Source organism: Cyanistes caeruleus, chromosome 5 (assembly GCF_971803275.1).
Source record: "Cyanistes caeruleus chromosome 5, bCyaCae1.hap1.1, whole genome shotgun sequence".
Lineage (NCBI taxonomy): Eukaryota > Metazoa > Chordata > Aves > Passeriformes > Paridae > Cyanistes > Cyanistes caeruleus.
In genome coordinates, this window is record NC_141705.1 from 26638364 (window position 1) to 26660409 (window position 22046).

General features: G+C 37.1%; 1 protein-coding gene across 1 annotated transcript in view; it reads right to left on the reverse strand.

The window, feature by feature from the left end:
* SCFD2 (sec1 family domain containing 2) overlaps positions 1-22046 on the reverse strand; it is a 186866-nt gene that overhangs the window by 134175 nt on the left and 30645 nt on the right. The window contains exon 4 of the mRNA XM_023925784.2: positions 3874-4049. Within this exon, the coding sequence (XP_023781552.2) occupies positions 3874-4049 (176 nt within the window). The remainder of the gene's footprint in view (positions 1-3873; positions 4050-22046) is intronic.

Sequence of the window (22046 nt, forward strand, 5' to 3'; positions counted from 1 at the left end):
GAATTTGTTTGGGTTCTGGGTTTTTATAGTATTATTTGTTATGAATTTAATTCAAATTACTCTTGAGATTATGTGACATTAATCAGCATCACAAAACAAAACTTCGACAGTTATGAGATCCAATGGTAGGTAGCATCATGGTTTTTAGGTTAATGCTGAAGCTGTCTAATTTCCCAGGAAACTGTGAAATGTTGGACAGAAGGTGCAAAAATTTAGTTTCACAAAAAATCTCAAGAAGCAAGATTTCCCTCTCCAACACTATAATAACAATGAATTTAATAATCTTCCAGATATCTTTATTTTTGCCAATCCAGATATTCTAACAATGCTGGTACATTTGCAGTTTTAGAAAGAAGTTTACCACAGACATCTTAAAAAAGAAGAGAATGTCCTCATACTAAACAAGAAAGACAGCTTCCTCTTTTGGGAAGGATCACTGAAAAAACCCTCTAAATTTGGAATTTAAATGGTGGGGGTATTAATAAAATAGACTTATACTCAGTATGACAAGTACTTTATTCTTAAATCTTGAATAAATTATGCCAGAAGGATTCAGCCAATTCTAAGAGGTAACGCCCAACCTCAGTAATTTTAGAGTAGTTCAAATCAAAGAGGAACAGCACTTTCCTTTGGGGCACATTATGGACGCATTCACACTGTCTGCTGGGTACTTTTAAACTGAATTTGGAGGCAAAAATCCCTGCTCAGTAAATATATGAGTAGTATATGCTAAAAACAGCAAAAGTTTTTTTCTCTCAAAGTGTCACATTTTGTTTACTCTGGAGAGAGCTCTTCTTGTGCTTTTGTATTTCATGGGTCTACACTGCTTAATAAACCTGCAATAAAGACATAAATTTTAGAGGAATAGGGAATATAGCTAAAAAGTATGGAGTGGCAACACTCTTTATTACTTTGTTACCTCCCTAAATACTAAATCTTGCAGGAAAACAAAGCATTCACGTGAGGAACACTGGGGAGTTACAGGCTGTGGAGTGCAGCATTTAGTCTGTGTTCCCTTTCCCATCTATCAGTTTTATGGATGGTCAGAATGAGAAAAAGTAGAAAGAGGATCTCAAGAGAAGAAATGGGGTAGGGTATCTCCTTTGTAAACAGGACAAACTTTCAATTCACACAGCATTTAAAGCTCCTCACTAGTGAAAGCTCTATCATGTGCAGAGGAAGAACAGTAGAACACAGAGCAAACTTGTGACTGACAAAATTAATAATTTTGATGCATTACTCTTAGATCATGATTCTCTTTCCTTTGAGCTCAACACTGTGATTCCATTGAAATCTAATATTACTTCCAAACTACTCATCCATCCCAGTTAAGGAAAGAACAACACTCTGCTAAAGGTAAATATGCAGCTGCACTTTGAGCAGACCTTCAGTCAAAACCAAATTTCCTTCATGCAGGTGTAAAAAATTTAATGAGCCAACATAGGTCTGAAAAATGTAGAGATTTTAGTTATAACAAAAGTCTAGAAGTGGGCTGTTTTGACCTCTAGCAGGCCATTTTTTTGAACTGAGTACTTGCAATTGAAAAGGGTAAATCAAAGAGTAGAGAGAAAAAAGAAAAACATAAAAGGTTTTTTAAAACATAAAACAAAAAAGAAAAACATAAAAGTCTAATGGTTCGACTAAAGTTTCTTATCAACGTGTTTTTTACTGAAAAGCATGAAATAGACTAAGCAGAGAATCATGAGAGCCATCAGAGAAATCCAGTAATGTCAGAAATTCCAACACTGCAGATTTATTTTTTTGGGAAATCTGAGATTCTAACATCAACTGTTTTTACTGGCTTATCTCCTTTAGCATCAGCTGGAGTCTGACATGCATCCTTCAGCAGAAAATCTACAATTCCTACATTGTCAGAGTCTAACAATATTAGTCCCAGTAGATACTTTACAAACAGTTGTCTTCCATGCTGTTCCTATATACAATGCTACTTACATGTTGAAACAAGTACATTTTATTGAGGATGCTTTAAGATTTATTATTTTAAACGATATGAAACAAAAAATATGCTTAAGAATTTCTCAGTAATACTGCTGAAATAAACTATGACAGCATCAAATTTAGTACAGTGTGCTATGTACCAAGCATTCACAAAGTAATGTCCTGATTTTTTTTTTAAATAAATATGTCTTTAATGTCTTCTGGGTCTCAACACTTTGCTCTCCCTACAAAGCCCTGTCAACAGCTCAAAGACAGGCCATGTGCTCAGAAGCAGAAAATGCATGTCAGACTTTGTCTTCAAAATAGAGTCCATGTAATTCAAAATAACTGGTGTTTGAACTACTGAAAATAACTATGTGCTTAAGGAACAGTTACAAATGTCAGCCTAGGAAGTTTGCTTTGGCTAACACAGGTTACCTTAATATGATGGGTGGAAGGCAGAGGGTATAATCCAAAGCCACCTACGATTATGGGAGTGCATGTTAAACATTTGTTTTTTATGAAATATATAGTTTGGTCGTTCCTTACCTCTGTTTTCCCACTCCCTGCTGATTTACTGTGTGGCTTTTATATAGTCAGCTGTCTGTTGTGAAAACAATGCTGAGGGTGCAGCTTTATTATAATTCTAAAGCTGAACTGGCTTTAAGATGGAACTTAGCCAGGCTCTGAGAAGAGCTATGCGACTTGACTCAATGTGGGAGAGAGAAGGAGACTATGGGCTGTCAGTCCCATCTTCTACAGAAAAATAAAAGAACGGCTGGAATGAGTTATTTGACCTGAGGTGTGTTGTTTCTTTTAAATAGAAAAAGAAAGTTGCCTATGATACTCAAAAATATTTCAGTCTTACCAAGAGATAGTAGTTTCAAAAATTAATTTAGACAAGAGCTTGCTACTATCTAAGTTTTGTAGTTTTTTGCTCTCCAAACCTTGCAGACAGTCATTGACTACAAAGCTGTGATGTGTGGGCATGTTCTTCTTGAAGGACCAGGGGCTGTACCCTGCTGCCAGAGATCATGAGGAGAATCATATTGGTTGGTTGTTCTAGATGCTTGATTTTTACAGAGATATCTGGTTTTCACTCATTTAAGGCTGACTCTAACTTCATTAGGAGTTTGCTCATTAAGACATGCCTCTTGATAGGGTTTCAGAAGATGGTTAAAACAATAAAATGGCAGAAGAGACAGGTAGAAAAGTATTAAGCTTGCTGGGAACTTCAGCAGAAATTAGCTTTACTAGGTTCTTAGAAAAAGCTTCTTTTTTTGGTACATCTCCAAAGGTTAGTGGGATAGAGTTCAGTATACCACTAACTCTAAATTTCCTGAGAGAAATCCAAATGTGATAGAAAATGGTATGTAAATAATACTGTGGTCACAAACAGGATGCCATAAAAAATGTGGTGGTGGGAAAAACTGAGGGTAGATGACAGTTGTGAACAAGAGAAATCTCACTCTCTTGGTGCATGGAATTTCCAACATTCATCTACTCATCAACTGAGTATATTACACAAGTTTTACACTTATATAGTAAGAAACTCCTCTCTGCATTTGATTCAGCACATTACTGCAAAAAGCATATAATAATAAATAATAATAATTACTACTACTAATAATTATTAATAATAATAATAACAGCAACAATCCTAGGCAATGACGAAAGTTATATCTTCTTGAAAGTTCATATAAATGCAAAACTGTCACCCAATTCAGATTACTTATATACTTCACCTTTAATGCCTACTCTTTATATAATTTCTTAGACACAGCTATAAAAGAATAAATATGTAGGTTCCCATTCCTCTCACCAATTTGGTAATAAGGAACAGCTCTTCAGCAAGACATCCCAACACACTTTTTCATAAACAAATTCAAGTTACAGAATGCAATGGAAAATCAAAACATTAAACATAATGTGTACCTGCAGAAGTAATCTCTCAAAGGCAAGGAAATTGTCCCATTTGGAAGTCTGGGGGTGTTTCAAAGTCTGGACTGTGGCCAGCACAAGCTGCAGAAGACCGCAGTGGTTCTCCAAAGCTTTGAGATTGTTTCTGAAAAGCTGAATGTATGAGCTGAGCTGTTCTGGGGTGACTCTGCCTGTAGAAAGGAAAACAGGACACAGCATTCAGTGGTGACAAATGCAAAACTAAATTTTTTAAATTATAGTGAAAAGGTTATGGAGAAGTTTAGAGGCCTCTCCACTATGGACATGATCTTAGCTATGCTGCAATCACTGGAAGCTTCAGCTGCAGCAACAGGTCAGGACAAAGACATATGACATTCATGAATTGTGCCTTGAGGTATGTAATATGGCAGATTTTTAACAATCCACAACAGATGGTGACACAAAGGGTAATAATTTTGTTTTCCGACAAAGAGGGACATTCATTCCAGCTAGGGAAATAATATTTGATGACTACTTCTAAACAATCTTTCTGTTTTTACCAAAAGTCCAATGGGAATTTGTGAGCCTTCTACCTTGCAGAAAACTCAAATCTGCTCACAATTTCCTGAGAGCACATTTTTTGATTAGCTTTGACTCAAGAAACAGATATAAAGTTAGTGACACAAGCACCTGATTTCTGGAGCTGTTCTTGGAAGGGACACTTCCAAGGTGTGATTCTTCATTTTCTGACATGATGTAACCACAGCATGATTTCACCAGCTGTTTGAAAATAAACACCGCATCACCCACACAAGGTCCTGTAGATCTCTCCTTATTAGAAGAGAATGAGGGGAACCATTTGGGCCAGACAAATAATACAGGATTAGCTGCTGCTTCATCCAATGCTAAAATGCCAGCTGAACTGCTCAAGCAATTTATGTTTTGGAAGGGAACTCTTTCAGGAAGGAAGGCAGCTCATCTATCCCAAGAAAATTATCACAGGCAATTACACACACCCTCAACAGACAGGCAAAAATGGTGTCAAAACACCATCCTAGCTGCAAGTCTGGATTGTGACCCAATCCAGGGCCGGTTGCTAGAAGCCTCTGCCAGTAACAAGTCATCTTCCTCAAGCAAACCAGACCTAAAAAGCAGGGATATATGAGATAGAGTGAGGAGGATCCTTTAGCTTAAATATGACAATCTTTGGTGCCAGGAAGACATGAGAGTGTCCTGATGCTAAGCAGTTCATAGCGTACAACACTGATCATTTCAGTCAGAATTTTTCCATAAAGGAAAAATCTTGTAAAACTGCCACTGTGTTTCTTCTCTGTGTTTGGTTATATCATCACTTAACAAGACTCCCCATCTGCCTTCATCCTTTCAGTATCATATAAATGGCAAATAAATGATTCCAACAGCAAATAAATGTTGAAAGCTCTTCCTCTTAGTTTCAGTGATATCAATGGCAGTCTTTGGAATAGCATTTAGACTTGAGAAAGCTGCTAAATAAAGCAAAAACACACAAGCTCTTCATGTGAATTTTAATGGAAAGCATCAAACCAAAAAGTCAGCAAATTAACACACAAATCAAGCTGACACCACTCAGTAGGCCAGAGGGCTGACAAAAGGCTTCCACGGTTAGCCCACATAGGCTAAAACAGCAACTATGGCCATGTGTGTTTTTAGACTAAACACTGGAGCTTTCAGTCTTGTTTTATTTCTTTTAAAGCTGTGTCAGGCAGATTTACACGGTGATTTGAAAATGTCAGTCCACAATGCCTTGCAGCATACCTTTGATAATCACTGCATTATTACCCAGAGCAGTCCTGATATATTGTAGCATATTCAAAATCTGATAACTTGCTTCAATTGAGAAAACATGCAGTTGCCAGCCCTTCCCTCATCATACGAATCTGAAAAATCGGAGGGCTTTCAAGGCTTCTGATTTCAATTAAAAAAAAATAAAATTCAAGAGTTTTGTTCCACATTGTTCCTTGTGAAAGTGAATCCAGATGCAGCACTGGATCAGTTTGAGATCCATTCAACACCGTTTTAGATAAACAATCAAATTCTTTCCCACCCTCAGAATACCTCCAAAAGAAAGTCCAACACATGTGTAAGTATAAGGAAAACCCTGACCTTAGAAAGTCATTAACAAAACTTATACTGGCATTAAGGAGCGCAGCATCTCATCTGTGATGTTTACAATACCCATAGAACCACTCAGATCCAGGGTTTGAGAGTTCCAGCCAACTTCTACACAGCAATCTCCCTGGACAGCTGGCTGATAAATATAGTTGCAGCATTCTACTATCCCAGTAGCTGAGGAAAGGAATTTGGGAAAGTAACTGGTGGTAATCAGCAATTAAATGTTTTTTCCCAAGGTCTAAATCCTCATCATCTTCCCTGCTGCTTGCTCACAGAGGGAGACTTCAGCACAACAGACTAATGTTAATCTAATTTCAATCCTACCAGCCCTTTGGATTTTTCAAGTCCCTCTGTTGTTTCAGGTCGTTTCATTGCAATGTGGCAGACAAGTCCTAAGAAGTCAAGTGGAGACCTGTTTCAACCACAACAAGTCTCAGCTGTCATTTTGTTCTCTTAAAGCACATTTTGAGGTTCACAGGCAGAATATGGCAACTAATGGCAACAGGACTTTAGTGAAAGCATCTTGTCCTGCTCTCATCTTCCTGCTCCATCACAGTCATACGCTGCTCAAACTCTAGATCATGCATAGTCAAAAGTTTGTGTGGGCATCAAAGCCTGATTTGTGAGAAATACATTATGCTGACAAAGCACTTGATAATTTTTTATCAAATTATTAAATATTAAATTCCTGGAAGTGGAAAGGAAAAGTTTGACCTCAACCATTGTTGAAGAATTTAAAAATACTGATAACCTTTTTGCACAAATGCCAGGAATTCCATATTCCATATTGTCTAAGAAATAACCTTTGCTATTAAGAGTTATCAAGCAGAATGTGTGAAACAGGTACACTTGTCCCAGACTCTGTCAACTACATTAAACCCAAATACAGGACTTGAAAAAAATGACATCTACTGAAAGCAATATTAAAACAAAACTAAAACAACCACACACACACACACATACACATAGAAACAAATACAAATCTCAACAACAACACAACACTCTGAAGCCTCATGCCTCTTCATAAGTATACAGAGAGGGTAAAATCAACAGGTTGTCACTGGAAAGCATCACAGTGAAACCCAAAAGTTCACAGAACATAGGAGGATGGGGAGCAGGGAAAAAAATCAGACTGATGATGTGTGGAAACTAACTCAACTAAAAACAATGAATGGCTAGTTTGGCACAATTAACACTAAAGAAATAATCTTGCACTAAAGAAATAATCTTAGGAAACAGAATGAAATAATAGTGTAGGGAATGAGACTGGATATTATGGAAGTAACAGACACATGACAGACTAGTGACCTATCTCACTACTGGGGGACCTGTCCCATCCAAGAAACACTGAACATCATGTGATGAAGCAACCCTGCGTTTCAGTACTCTGATAAATGGAAGATAAAGAGTAAGACATAACAGAGACTAGACTGGCCTAGGAAAGGATAAGACCAACATTTGTGTCAAATAGATGGTGAAATTAGCTGCCTTATTTAGCTGATGTCAAGAGTGTTGAAAAGCTTCAGGACAAATGTCCAAGAAAAAAATATCTTACATCACACCTAAAAATGGGGTAAAATGCAAAGTACATTTATCAAAGAACATCATGTCAAAATTGATACACAACCAATTAATTAATTACAATGCACATGGATTTAACAGAGCATTATTTGTGCCATAACCACATTTCAGTGGGAAAAGACTACAATTACAAGAATTGTAAGATATCTAAGAAACACCCAAAAGCAGATGGCAGGTAATATGCAACAGAGAAGTAACAGAATAAAAAAAAAAAAGAAAAGGTAAAATAAGAGTGTTCTTTTGTGTGCTTGTACATATTTATAGTACAAATTTTGGTAATAAATGGTGCCAAAACAGGTGCTGTCAGAAGCTTGTGGAACATCATTAATATGGAGAAAGAGCAGCCAGCAGAGCTGGATTGCTTTGAGTATTGGACAAATATAAGTGGGATGAAATTTAACAGTATAAAAATGATGCATTTTGAAGCTAGGGTAAGAGCTATAAATGTGGAGTTAAAACCTGAAAATGACAGAGGAAGGAAAAAATGTCTAGGCCTCTTCATTGTAAAAGAGCAGGTATAATTTCTTTCAAGTGATACAGTTGTAGTAAAAACAGGACCATAGAAATGCCTCAATACAAAGCCTATCCCTCCCTGTGCAGCTCAAATCACTCCATTCCTGGAAGTTTAACTAAAAACTGTCCTTTGAATGCATAAATATTTACATGAAAGTTCAATACTGGTACTACAACCAATGGGGATAAATAATACATGAATATTTTTACACAAGACATTAAGAAACATCACTGTATCAATCAGTCTTCCAGCAGTGGACACAAGAGCAGAGGCAAACAAATGTCACTTGCTCTAAGGTGAAGCATGATGAATGTCTAATGAGCAGCTGCATAAATGTTCACAAGACTTAATTCAATACAAATGGCCCACTTCAATCCTTTATTCCTACGATAATTAATTTGTAAACATATTGGTTGAATTCCACCTCCAGCTTTCAAGAATTTAGAGCAGATTCCTAAAAGAACTGCAGATCAATTTTGCCTACTTTTCAATTACAGCAGGTATTACTTGGTTTTGTTTTTATTCTTTTAATAACTAATTGAATAAATAATTCATTGCTAAATATGAAAATAACAGCACTGGATATCAACATTTTCAATGTTTTACCATATCAAATTTACACAGTTCATAATACACGTAGAAATGATGATGTGCACAATTAGCCTGAAGGGAAGAAGTATTTCTGTTACTGGCAAAGCAGATCACTCAAGACAGACATACTGTGGCAGAAATTACCAGCAACTGATATTAAAGGTTTGTCAAAAATCTGGGTTTGAGTAAGAGTAGACTGAGTGGAACGAAAAGACTTTCACTTTAACAGTTAAACAGAAAATCAACTGGAAAAACCACATTTGTAGACATTAAGATGCAATTTACCAGTATGACTTCTTTTCCATTTGAAATTAATGCTGCAGTCTATGTAGTGCAATGCAGGCATTGCTTCAAGAATATAATTATTTTTCAAGATAGATTTACTGGTAGAAGTAATTTTTTAAAATTCAGAATCCAAAGGCGCTTATGCATCCAATAAAAATTTATGGATGAACAAGGTTTCTAAAGAGCAAAGGTCAGAATTATCAATGCACTGTTCCAAATATCCAGGTCTTATTTTTTTCATAAAACACTTAATTATCTCCATAGGGATAAGGAAACAAGTAAAGAGGAAAGTAGATTTTGCGACCAACTGAGTAAATCAGTGAATGCTCTTCCAAGACTGGAGGAATCGCCAAATACACTCAGCTTTTAACTTTGTTCAGTTTTATGCAAGAACACAGAGCTTCACTGGCTGGAATCCTTTTGCTGAGGTCCATTTTCCACTTGAAAGAACCAAGAATAAGAAACAATCTTGGCACACTTATGTTCACAGATGAGATTTTTCAAGTCAGTAGAGGACTGAAGAAATCCAGATAAATTGTTTTCCTTGTTCACAGCCTAAGAAACATAGACCTATCTCTCCCAGTAGCAATGCCGGATACTTGCGAGGAATGCAGAAAGCTCTTGTACTCCACAAAGCCAACTGGGCAACTGTGCTGCTAAGGGAGTTGGACATTTGACAAACTGAGTGAGAGCAATTTAGCAGGACAGATGATGTCCCTTACATCTACTTGTTAGTCTAATTTCCAGATGTTGTTATTAACTCAAAATTCTTTTGTACTTCTTGGGAAGCTTCAATAACAATCTTTAACAACAAGTGCCAGGAAAATAATTTAATCTCAACTTTTGTTTAACTTACTTCAAAATTCATCCAGCTGTTTAGCTTACTTCAAAATTCATCCAGCCCTTAAACTGTTAATAAAGAAAACAAGAGCATCAGCTAATCCCTAGTTCTTTGGAGAGAAGGAAAGTAGGCCAGTATGAGATACTGTTTGGCTGGCTTCTCCAGAATAAGGCTCTGGACATGAAGAGCTCTAAACCTTACTGCAGACTGAAAGCAGATGATTCAGGCTTATTTCTAACAGTGTATGCTCATCTCCCACAAACATGGGACCATCTGTTCTGGGGTTTATGGACACATGTAGACCTCTCCCTTTTTTGTGGCAGAAACTCCAGGACCCAGATAACCCCATGGTCACAGTTATGAGTACAAACAGCAAGTCCCCACTAGAGCAATGCCAGGATAAGTCTCCTTTGGGAGTCTGAGCAATCCCTGAAATACACCCCAAAGTACTCTGCCACAAGGCAGTGGCAGCCTCCTACTGCCTGCCCCCACAGCACTGTGCCACCAAGGAAGTGCTGTGACTAGCCCTTACTGATTCCCATTCCTCCTGCCACCTTAACAACATTTGCAGAACACAGGCATTGGAGGTCAGACACTCCTCCCTGTGTGTCACAGGCTTTCTAAAACATCCCAAGACCAATAGATCTCCTTAAGGGAGGCAGAACCTGTCACATCTCACATCTGAAGGTGTGTATGCAATGGCTTTCATGGAGCCATAGACAATGGCAACAACAATGTTAATATTTAGCAAATTCTGGAATAGAGGCATATACCCAGAACAAATAAAGATGGACTCTAGTTACTATTCAACTAGCACTTGTCATGAGAGCTTGAACATCTAACCTGTCTTGGCTTCAGTCCCATCAGCTGTAGAATTGAGTTAGTTATCCCAAAAGCAGTTTATTCTCTATCACTAGATGTGCACGGTATCATTAAATCCTTGTCTTAACTGTGTTCCTATAGAGACCAATTATATTCACATTAGAGCCATATGCTGTTTTAGCTTTCTCTCCTAATAAGCCTTAACCTTTTATTACAAAATGAAAACTATGTTTAAATATCAGTTCTGTTGACTACTTTTTTTAAATTATTTTACATGCCTTAAAACAAATAAAACCTAATCAATTAGGTGGGACAAATATAACTAAAGCTTATATAATAAGCTCTAATATAATCATCATCAACATTTTCCCTTCTATGCACCTAAATCCAGATGTCTAAATTTGACCCTACTAATGATTTATGACTCCTAGTCCATCTACAGTGTCATGTTTTCAAATACATCCTGAAGGCTTTAAATAATTTATAGGTTAGGTGTTTCAACATGAATTGATAATTTTTTTTCTTTTCTGTCCTTCAGAATTTGTTTTCAAATGTTCTGGCCCTTCAAATGATTGTTTCCTTCTTTCTGTACTCTACCATTCAATTTTCCCTCTTCTGACTGGTAAGTCAGTACGCACAAAAAAAGTAACTACCATCTCTAGCCAGTGTCTACAATACTCTCTGATTGCCCTCCTAAACATTAAAGCAAATTTAAAAAGAAGAGAATTGTTTGAATAAACAGGTGAAATCTCATCTTCTAGAATTAAGCTTCCCAAGGGTTATCATCAATATTAAACTTGTAATTTAATACTGGCATACCAGAGTTTAACTAATACTCCTTAAAATCCTGAGTAAATATGCATAGGAGTTGGATTTTATTACTTAGTTTTTACCACTTCCACCAAGTTAATAAATACAGTACTAGGCCAACTCCCAAACAGAGAATCTCCAGCCCTTAAAACCCAATAACCCTTAGAAACAGTAATTCACTGTGACTGCAAAAGGACTTGAAATCTACAAATTTGGTTGAATTATCTCCAGAACACTTTAAACTTCTTTCAGAAATGAATCAACTTTTTTGTCTTAAAAATAACACTCCCAAGGGAATGTCAGGTGGCTTACCCATGTCCTCATTTAGCCCTAGGACATATGTTCTTAGACACTGAAGCACTTCATTGTGTTCTTGGCATACTGCCCCAGAGAAAAGGAGGTTATTGTTCTTCTTTGGTACACTATTCACAGGACTTATTACTTCTCTTATGATTTCTGGAAGACTTCTGCAGCTGAGAATATCTGAACAATCATTTGGGGTGGTAAGCAATTAAATAGGGATGGAAAACATGATGATATATGAGTATGTACATATGTAATTCACCATGTCTCTTGTTTAACAAGTCATCCTTTGCAGACTGAATGAAGAGGCTTACACAATTATACTTTGGAAAAAAAGCACTGGGCAACCCACACAGTTGTACTGAATTGCCACGTTCCACCTCAAGTTTTACACCCACAGATGTTGCAAAAGCACATTGACACGTATTTTATCCTTGGTTTAAATCCTTTGACACAGGCTCTTCTTGGTGACGCTTTGCTCTTTTACTTCTACATCACTTTCAGCCACTTTAGAAGTTGCTTATGTTAAAAAAGGAGGGGAAAAAAAAGTCCTTTCTGTGATCATCAGACACACAAAGTACATCATTTAGTGCTGATACCCACAACAGTGTTCCACCAAAGTGCAGGTGCCATTGCTCCTGCTGCCTGCCAGAACCAGCATCTCCCAACTCACACTCATCAACTCTTCCTTGATGTAAAACACAGTCCTTGTGGCTGACCCACCCTACAAAATGAAGATATCACAGCACACGTTACAGCAAGTTCCATCTTATTTTCAACTAATCTGCTTCCCCACGGATATGAAGAACAGCAACTGCAGTGAATTTCATTTTCTGAACTTCAAGTATTTTATTTTTCACCCAGATACAATGAGGCTTAAAGGACTTGCTCCTGTATTTTTAACCACATCTTGATTATCACAAATGGACAGTGTACTGTAGAGTGACTTTTTAAAAAAAAAAAACCTTCCAACTCAAAAACCAAAATACTTACTTTCAAGACTGAGATGATACAATAAAACTCAATATCAGAAAAAAATAAAGAAATTTTAGTGGGTAAAAAAAGCCTGTTGTTTACCTGCAAAAAACCCCACCAAATAAAATTCATCGAGAACAGAAGATGGTAATACAATTATTTCTTTTCAGGAAGTTGTACCAGCATTCATAACTGATACTTTAAAATTATGTGTGTGTGTGTGTGTGTGTGTAGATATTTATTTTCTTTTTAATCAGCTTAAATCTCCTTGTAGAGAAGGAGTTGATCTAGCTTTATCAGAACTGACTCACAGGTACCCAAAACCTGGAAGACACCTTTCAACCTCTTCTGAACAATTTGGTTTGTTTGGTATAAAAGCCATTTGTTTAGAGATGTTAGAAACTGACTTGCTACTACTACAGATTCCAGAAAATGAATGAGTAAAGTTAGTTATGAAATCCCTCAAAACAATACCAGTTGCCAGTATATGTGCAAGTAAATGCTATTTAAATTCTTAAGCCTTTAACTCAAAATCATTTTCTCTTGATTAAAACAGTACAAAAAAAAGAAAGAGTAACAATGTAGATTTTCATTAAACCTTTGTTTCCAAACTTCACAAATGTTTATCTGCACATCAATGTTTACTCTGAACTACTGCGAACATCATTAAAATTGTCTAGAGAAAGACCACATTAAAGAAGGCTTTTCCTTATACTTTTATTAAGACAAAAAGACTTCACATTGAAGTTTATATAAGCTCTGCAGTATGACATTAGGAAATAATACAAATAATGAAATGGCATATTTACAGAACTTCTGCAAGAGCAACACTTGTGTTTACTTAAAATTTTTTAAGAATTATCTTCAACTTTAATCACAACCAGACACAGAAGGAGACTTGGCCCCATGTTTATATTTCAGTGTTTTGGTTTATTTTCTACAAAAAAAGTTGATATAAAAATAATGAAAAATTAAAACTTTATCAAAAAAAATCCAGGCACATAGAAAGAATAATGTCACCCCACTCCCTTCTTAAAAGTAATGGTAAAGTTTGCCAAATAGTCCTGCACCCATGCGCCAACTACAATTTAATCAAAGAAAACATACTACCAACATATTTTTCTGTTTCTCATCACTGCACAGGGTTCTGTGTTTCACTTCCATCTGCTAACTGTTTCATAGCAGCGAAGTGCAAAGTAGATGAGGTATGAGACACGAATATGACAGCTTTTACAATTTTATTAGGGCTTGAACCATTACTCATCTTACACCACAAGAAACTACTTAGCATGCAGTACATTATTCACAGAACAATGAGGCACAATTGAGACCTTTACTGATACTTTGAAAACTTACTTAACCTAAGAACTGTTATTTTTACAAGAATATGAAGTCAGAGAATTAGAAATAAAGTAAAAAAAAAAATCAACAAGGCCTTAGGGTAAAGCATGGTGTTTGGTGCGAATTTCAGAATGAGCTGAAATTTTTCTTTAAACTTAAATCAGGAATGACTACTCCTGATATTACATTATTTTTTAAGGTAAATTCACACAACACATAATTAAGCAGTCATTAAACAAACAAAAAAACCTTAACTCAAACCAACTCAAAACACTCAAAAGAAATTTGAAGAACACTTGATCTGCTCAACAAGAACAGCTAAAAGCCATTTACAGTCACCTGCAGGGAATACCTTCCTAACATATTCAGGGAGAAATTTAGCCTCCAAATAAACTTCTTGCAATAGAGAGGCTACAGAATGCTCCCCAAGAATTTTTTTTTTTTTAATTTCTATACTATTCTGGGTAGCTGCAGTTTTAGATTAAAACATCTCTGCTTACCTATTCTGCTTTAAAATTATTTTTGTTATGAGTGCACTTCATATTATCAATCTCAGTTTCCTTCTATAAACATAGTATGCTTCCTTGAAGAATAGGGCAGTACTTAACTCCCAGGACCCCTTCCAAACTCATTCTCAAAAGTTGTAGCTGTTGTTGCAGCAGCAGAAGCCAGTGGGATTGCACATTCCAAACCATTCTTTTCATCTCTACTATTCAGATTAGGATTTAGTACTCCAAAGTACTTTTTTTTTCAGACAGGATGTATAAAGGACACGGATGTTCAAGGATCCATTTTTCCCTCTCTTCTCACCTCATATGGATTTGAGTGTGTACATTTCCCAGAAAAAAAAAAAATCCTGTACTTTGAGGGTCAAATTGATACTCTGCCATTAAAGATAAAACAAACTAGTGACCAAATAACAGGCAGACGTGAAGTGGTGTTTGCCCCAGTTCATAAAGGAACATAACCTACTGAAAGACAACTCAGTAGGAAAAGGAGGGAGGGGAGCAAGGAAAGGTAAGAGACAAACAAAAGAAATTGTTAAGCTGCTAAACAAAGGAAAAACAAAACCAGAAAAAATAACAGAATCAGCTGAGCAGCTACAAGATTGACAGAGCTGGATAAGAACAAGCTACCTTTTTCATTCTAGACTTCACTTCTTCCTCATGAAATACACTGTATTGCTCCACTGGTTGAGAGTTCCTTCACTATGAAACTCATAGAATAGTGACCTAGGTCCTTCAAAGTTCAGGATTAAATGTGTCTGTCCAGTTGAACATGAATCACCCATATGCCCTTGCACCAGTTAAAGCAAATCCTGTACTAGGTGGCATCAGCACAAATGCAACTGGCAAGCAGAGGGGAGTGGTTGTAAATCTCCATTTAGTACTTGAGAGACAGCATCTGGAATATGAAGTTTAGGGCTCCACAGTAGAGACAGTAAAGACACAGTGGAGTAGTTCAGAGAAGGGGCACTACAATGCTTTAGGCCAGAGAAAATGATGCATGAGTAAAAGCTAAGGGAGATGCGTTTGATTAATCTGAAGATAAGAAAGCAGTGAGGGGTGTAACTGTCTTCATGGATGTGGTGAGTAGGAAGACTGACTCAGACATCTCAGAGGTGCAGAGTGAGAGGACAAGAAGCTGTAGTCACACACTGCAACACATGAAAAATCAAACGGTACAGAAAAGCGAACATTTTCTCCACAAGAGTGATTAAGACTGGTGCAGAGTAGCCAGACAGGCTGTGGAATTCAGTGGCCAGTGCTCAGCCCACCACACTAATATTCAAAATCCAGCTGAACAAGGTACAACATATCTAGCCTAACTCTTAAGCTGTCCTTGTTATGAGTAGGAGGTTGGACTACATGAACTCCAGAGATCCCTTTCAACCCAAGATTAATCTACATTTCATCCCTATTTGTTAATATCCCTAATTCTCTGCTATGATGGAAGCAGTCATCAAAAAGGGAAAAAATCCTACCAGACCTTTTCAATCAACTCTACTGCACGTAATTCTTCCTCTGGGATACACCTGGTAAGAAAGGATGAATAGCTGTGCTCTCAAAATGAGCTTTCTGCCACTGCCTTATCTTCCTCTTTACCACCAAGCTTCTGCCACACAGTTGCCTCCACACCAACAGCTGTTCCCAAGCCCAGTAAGAACTCAATTCAATCTTCAACCTGCATAGGATTCACACCAAGAGCATAAATACTTATTCCTTATAAATCACATGATTCTTTCAACTACAGGAACCTAGATGTGCTAGACAGGAAAAAAAAGCATGGATAAATTGCAAAATATGCATAGGGGTGTCTCACTTCACATAGTTGCAGTTACTTTGAGTTGTGCTTGTTTTTTCTTTTGAGCAACTATTTCAAGCTCTCAAGGATGCTACTCTGAGTATCAGCAGATGAGAGTGAAAGAAAATGAATAGGCACAACATCCAGCTTGAAAGAAGTATAATGATTGGTACAAAGATGGCTTCTCAGCTGGTGACACTTCTAAACAATACTACATGCTAATGCGGTGTCACTTACTGATGAAAACCAAACTTCTGCTCATGAATATCTCTCCATCTCAGCTACTTTGCACATCTCCTGAAAAACAGAGAACTTTGTTGCTAGGAATATGAGTATCCTTCATCTTTTCTGTTACATCTAATGAGTTACGGAGATCAAGTGAAAAATTTCATTGTTTAAGAAAAACAGCAGAAGGCTACATACTCTGTGCATATGTGGAGCTTGGCACATTTCTGTCCCAAACTGTCAAACCCAGATGACTATCAGAAGATAGGGATCTATTTAGTTAATTAGGTGAGCCCTCACCAGGGTTAAAGCCTTGAACTTCAGCCTGTTTTAACACTGCAAAATGAAATAGCTGTAATGTCAATGCCTTCCTGCAGTTCTCAATGTGGTAAATACTGTTCAGAAACCACCTTCACCAACAGTTACCAGGGAAAGCCTATCTCCATGATACTCGAAGTGTATTCCCCTGGGAATGCAAAGCCCTATACAGAAGCCACCCAAATAGGAATAATTCCAAACTTTACAAAAACACTTCAAAGTCTTCAAAAACATTTAGCACACTAAGAAGCAAAAAGCCTTCCTGCCTCCAGGGGTGAATGATGCAATGAAACATCTGCTATATTGACCATCACTGAGGTTGGGAACATTTGCTTCAGGTCAAGACTACATTTTTAGCTGCACTACAGGGAGAAATCAGGAACTCACTATTGCAATAGGCTGGAAAAAAATCCACTTGGCTAGAAAGTCCCACACTGCAGGATTCTTGCTACTTTTAAAGAGACAAAGAGCAGACTAATTTAACTTAAAAACTGCCTGTTCAGGATCCAGGCTGAACAATGGGAGGAATTCAGGTCTGAGAAAAACAGCATTCCCTCTCTTTGGAAAAATGCCCTGAGAAGATCAGGGAGCCCTTGAAGAAGCACTGTGAGACCAGCTATTAGACATTTGGGACACCTCAGGCTAAGCCAGGCCTGTGTCAGTTGAGTTGGTACAGGAAGCCTCTCACTTCATGAGCTGCTGCCTTACTGATCCTGCTGCTTGCTCTCCCAAAGGATTTGGAGACCAGGTAAACAGGCATCAGAGAAACATAATAAGAATGCCAAGAACCAATGTACAATATGATGTCTTCTCTGTAAAACGAGGGGCCAGAGTGTCTCCAAACCCAGCTGTTTTCCAGGTACCTACTTACTCGGAGACATGCTGCAGAATGATTCAAATACCCCACAGATCACACTGAGCTCAGCAATGATGACTTTCCATCTACTCCCTTGTAAGGACCTCAAACTCAGACTGGTGTTGTCTCACTACTTGTCTCCAACACAAAACTGTCCTAATGGTTGGCCAGGGTGAATTTTAGACACCCGAGATCAGACTCATTTTATCTAGAAAGATATATATATACACATGTGTGTGCGTGTGTACTTACCTACCTTATTAGCTCATTATCTTCGCTGATAGGTCTTATCCTTAAAATTTATTCCAAAAATTTATTATGGTATTAAGTATTTTTATACTGGTCTCACAAAGAACAAATAGTATGTTAAATACTGTTGCAGTCCAATGCAACTCTTCATTAAAAAGAAAATAATGCACATTTTATATGCTTTATGTTTTTAGATAAAGTATTGATTTACTGTATTGATCCTGTCCATTCTAAACTACTGCTCTAAACTCAAAATATTATTTTGTATTGTCACACTAGACTGTCAGCCTCTTCCTATTTCTACTCAAACAAATAAGAGTTCAATTCAACCCATATAAAAGCCCCTGATTTTGAAAAAGTTAAAGCACTCTTTTTTTTTTTTTAATTCACAAAGACTAAGGCTTTGCTAATTTTATAGTGAGCTTGATTTTTAAAACTGTATTTGTACAATTCAAATGGAAAGAAACCAAATGGCTTTTCTCCCACTAACAAGGGCTTGTGTAACAGCACACTGCACGTTGTTTCTGTTACTATACCAGTGTTTCAACTTTCATCAGTCTCCATGCCAGTAAAAAGACACAATAAAGGAATTCAGACTCAGTCAAGGTTTAGTGTGCTCTTTTCAAACAGAAGAGTGAGTGTGTTGCTAAAGCTACAAAAGAACATTTGTAGCAAAGTTTTTACCACTGCCAAACACTATGCTAATAGTAAAGCTTTCAAGGAGAGAGTCAGGGGCAGCCATGCTCTGAGGGTGATTAAGATATGCATCAGACCTATGAAGAATGGAGCAGGAAGTTTAGGAATGGAAAAAGCAGCAATCTCTCTGCTGCTCCAGAGCAGCTTCGTTACAGGCACTTACTAAGGGGTGGGTAGAAGTAATCCCTTTCCAGTATTTACAATTTCACTTAAATTTAGCACAATACTATAAATCTTACCCAAAAGCTATTAAGACAATCTTGTCTTCCAAAGACCTTTTCAAAAGGATATTTAATTCTTGAAATAAAATATATTTTAAATGACAAGATTTTTATTATACCAAAATAATTTACACCTATGTATTTACACCTACACAATAGGATATCTGACCAAAATTTGGCATTTACCAGCACTCATCTGGGTACATAACATATGAATGCAAATACCTCAGAGGAAAAATGGAGCTGATGTATTTCTTAAAAAGTGCTATTTGTTGGCTTCTGAGTTTTTTGAAGTGTGCGTCTATGTATATAGATTGACATGCAATATCTTAATGCCTCTTTATTTAAATGACATCTAGAAAAGGACAGCTTCACCTATTCACATGCAAACAAATACTTCACACATCCCCATTACCACTTCCCTTGATACAACTAAAACAATGAACACGCAAATCAAGAGCATCTGAAAGCAGAGCTCAAATCTACCCAGCTCAAAAAATGTAACCACAATTGTTGTATCCTTTATTTCTCTTTTTTTCTCCCTAATCAGATCTCCTCTCTTCCTGCTTATCTCAATGGAAAAAGATGGAGTTTTCCCAGTGCCCTGCAGACATTTGGAGGTGCTGGAAAGAAGACATGTGTCCCCTTCTACAGTTTTCCTAGTCTTCTTCCTTCTCAGGAGGAGGAGGACACCTTCAGAAGATATCAGAAAGCAAAAAAAACTTGAGCTGTGTGTCCTCCCAGAACTGTCATTGCTCCTGCCACATGCAGCCAGGCAGAGAAAGAGGAAAGCTGGGAATCAGGCACATCCCTTGCAGGGGAAACGTGGGCAAGCACACGAACACCTCAGAGCAATAAGCAGCCTTTCAAAGCCCAGAAAACATAAGAATTTATTTTCCTTTCACTGAAAATACAGAAACAGGATGGGATTGAATTTCCCATCACTGCACAGGGCTCCCATGCTGCCAGTGTCACAAGTGATGCAGTTTTTCAGGCAGGTGGCCACTGCAGGAGGGCTCAGCCACACCAAATGGAATTTAAAGCTTTGCTTTCAAATGTAATTCACTCCTTATTTCCAGGGAGAAAAAAAAAAAAAATAAGTAGTAAGGAAAATACTCTTACCATCTGACACAGCTGGTCTTAGTAAAGAGAGTAAGAGGAAACTTTCATGCTAGAAAATCTCTGACATTTAATATCAGGGCCATAAAAAACTGAGAAAATACCCTGTGTGTTGAGAAAAACAATGTGCAATCCACCGAGATCTTCCAGAACAGGCAGAACCTGAGGTAAAGTCATAAAAACTCCAGTCTAAGCACAGAGCCCAGGGAAAACATTTCCCTTCTCTCCAGCCAGAGTTGCTTCATATCACAGCTGCAGTGGAAGGAGCTTTTCAAAAAAACACAGCAATCAGGACCAGAACAGGCCACTACAATTTGTTGCTTCCCAGCAAATGTAGCAATTGATAAACAGCACAATTTGCAGCCTCCCTACAGAGAAGTAAGATGTTCTGCAGCACGGTGAACAAGCAGTGAATGCAGTCCATTTTAAGACGTCATTAACAAATACGTGTCATTGCACAACATCACATCTGGGTGTGTTTCAGGTTTTCTGCATTTCTGTTCAATAAGAAATGCTTTATTTTGGTGACTGTAGTGTCCCCCTCTCCTTGTTTCTTATTTTATCCCTGTTTATCATTTACAAGACTGCTTCAAACTTTACTTCACCCTTTGAATTTCAACTACAAAGTTAACAACTGATCATGATTCTAGTGCAAGATAAATACATGATTCACAGAAGAACAAAATTCTGTGAATATTACTTTATGCTACATTTCAACAACAACAACAAAACCAGAAATTTATTTCACCATCAACTCATGTTTCCATACAGCACTGCATCAGGCCCATGGATGTCAGACATTCAGTAAGCGTCAGCTACTGTGATTAAGAACTAAGTTACTGCAGCCTTCACTGGATACCACAGGAAGGGGACACAGAGGAAAGGGTGGCTAACCTAATCATTCACAAAAAGGAGCAAAGGTCACAGATGGATCATTACCTCTTAAAGACAAGAAGCAATTACTTTTATAACTAAGATGAATTTCAACATTAATAATAATTGCTTTTACAGTGTCACAGAAAAATAATGGGGGCTTCTTAACATTATTATGGTGAATACTCACACACATATTAAAAACTTATACAAGATTTTATTGTTTACTGAAACTTCCCTCCTTCAGACAAATTTGTAATAGCCTTTTCTGAGCTACTCCTTTTCCGTTTCTTTAAAACAGCTTGCAATATGACTGTTGCAGAAATCTAGTATTTTTGACTAATAATATTCTATTAAATGCATGCTCTAGTTATTTGTAAAGACCATACAATATCTCACATGTTATAGTTGTAAAGAATTCACGAGTTGGTTGTACAATTCTACAATATCTTGGCAGTATACTCTGGAGTCACAGATAAAAATCTGTTACTCCCACAAGAACTTTTCTCTCTTGATGAAAATTTCAGCAAAAAGTGGACCTAAAGTATACACAATACAAAAAAATATTACTGGATAAAGGCAATACCAGTTTTTATACATCTAATATATCGATTTCCATGTTTTACTGAGTATGGTATATGATGAGGATGAGGTTCTAAAAGAGCTGGATTAAGACACAATGGATTTCAATGTTTCCCTAATATTTTGAAAAAATTAGGTTTAAAGTGTGTCCAGACATTTCAGCTTCAACTCCCCAGAACCAGGCAGCCTTACCTGACATAAACCTCATTACCTATTTAATGTAAATACTACCTACATAATGTCATCATATGCAAGTTCTGCACAACTTCCAGTTGCTATTTACAATGTCTGCTTTCAGGACACAAATCTTGTTAACTTTTATATAAAAAAATTCTCATGCTCTGGAAAATAAAGACATGTAGCATTGCTAACCATTTACATGCCTTTAAAACCCTCCCTCTAAAACTCAAGGCTTTTCCATGGTTCTCAATCTTTTTACGGTTGTTGTATTTTTATTTTTTTTTAAATTATCTCTCACTTATATACCAGAAAGATCCTATGGTAGTCATGAAGGTCACCTGGAACCTGTTGACAAGCATGGGGATGAACCAA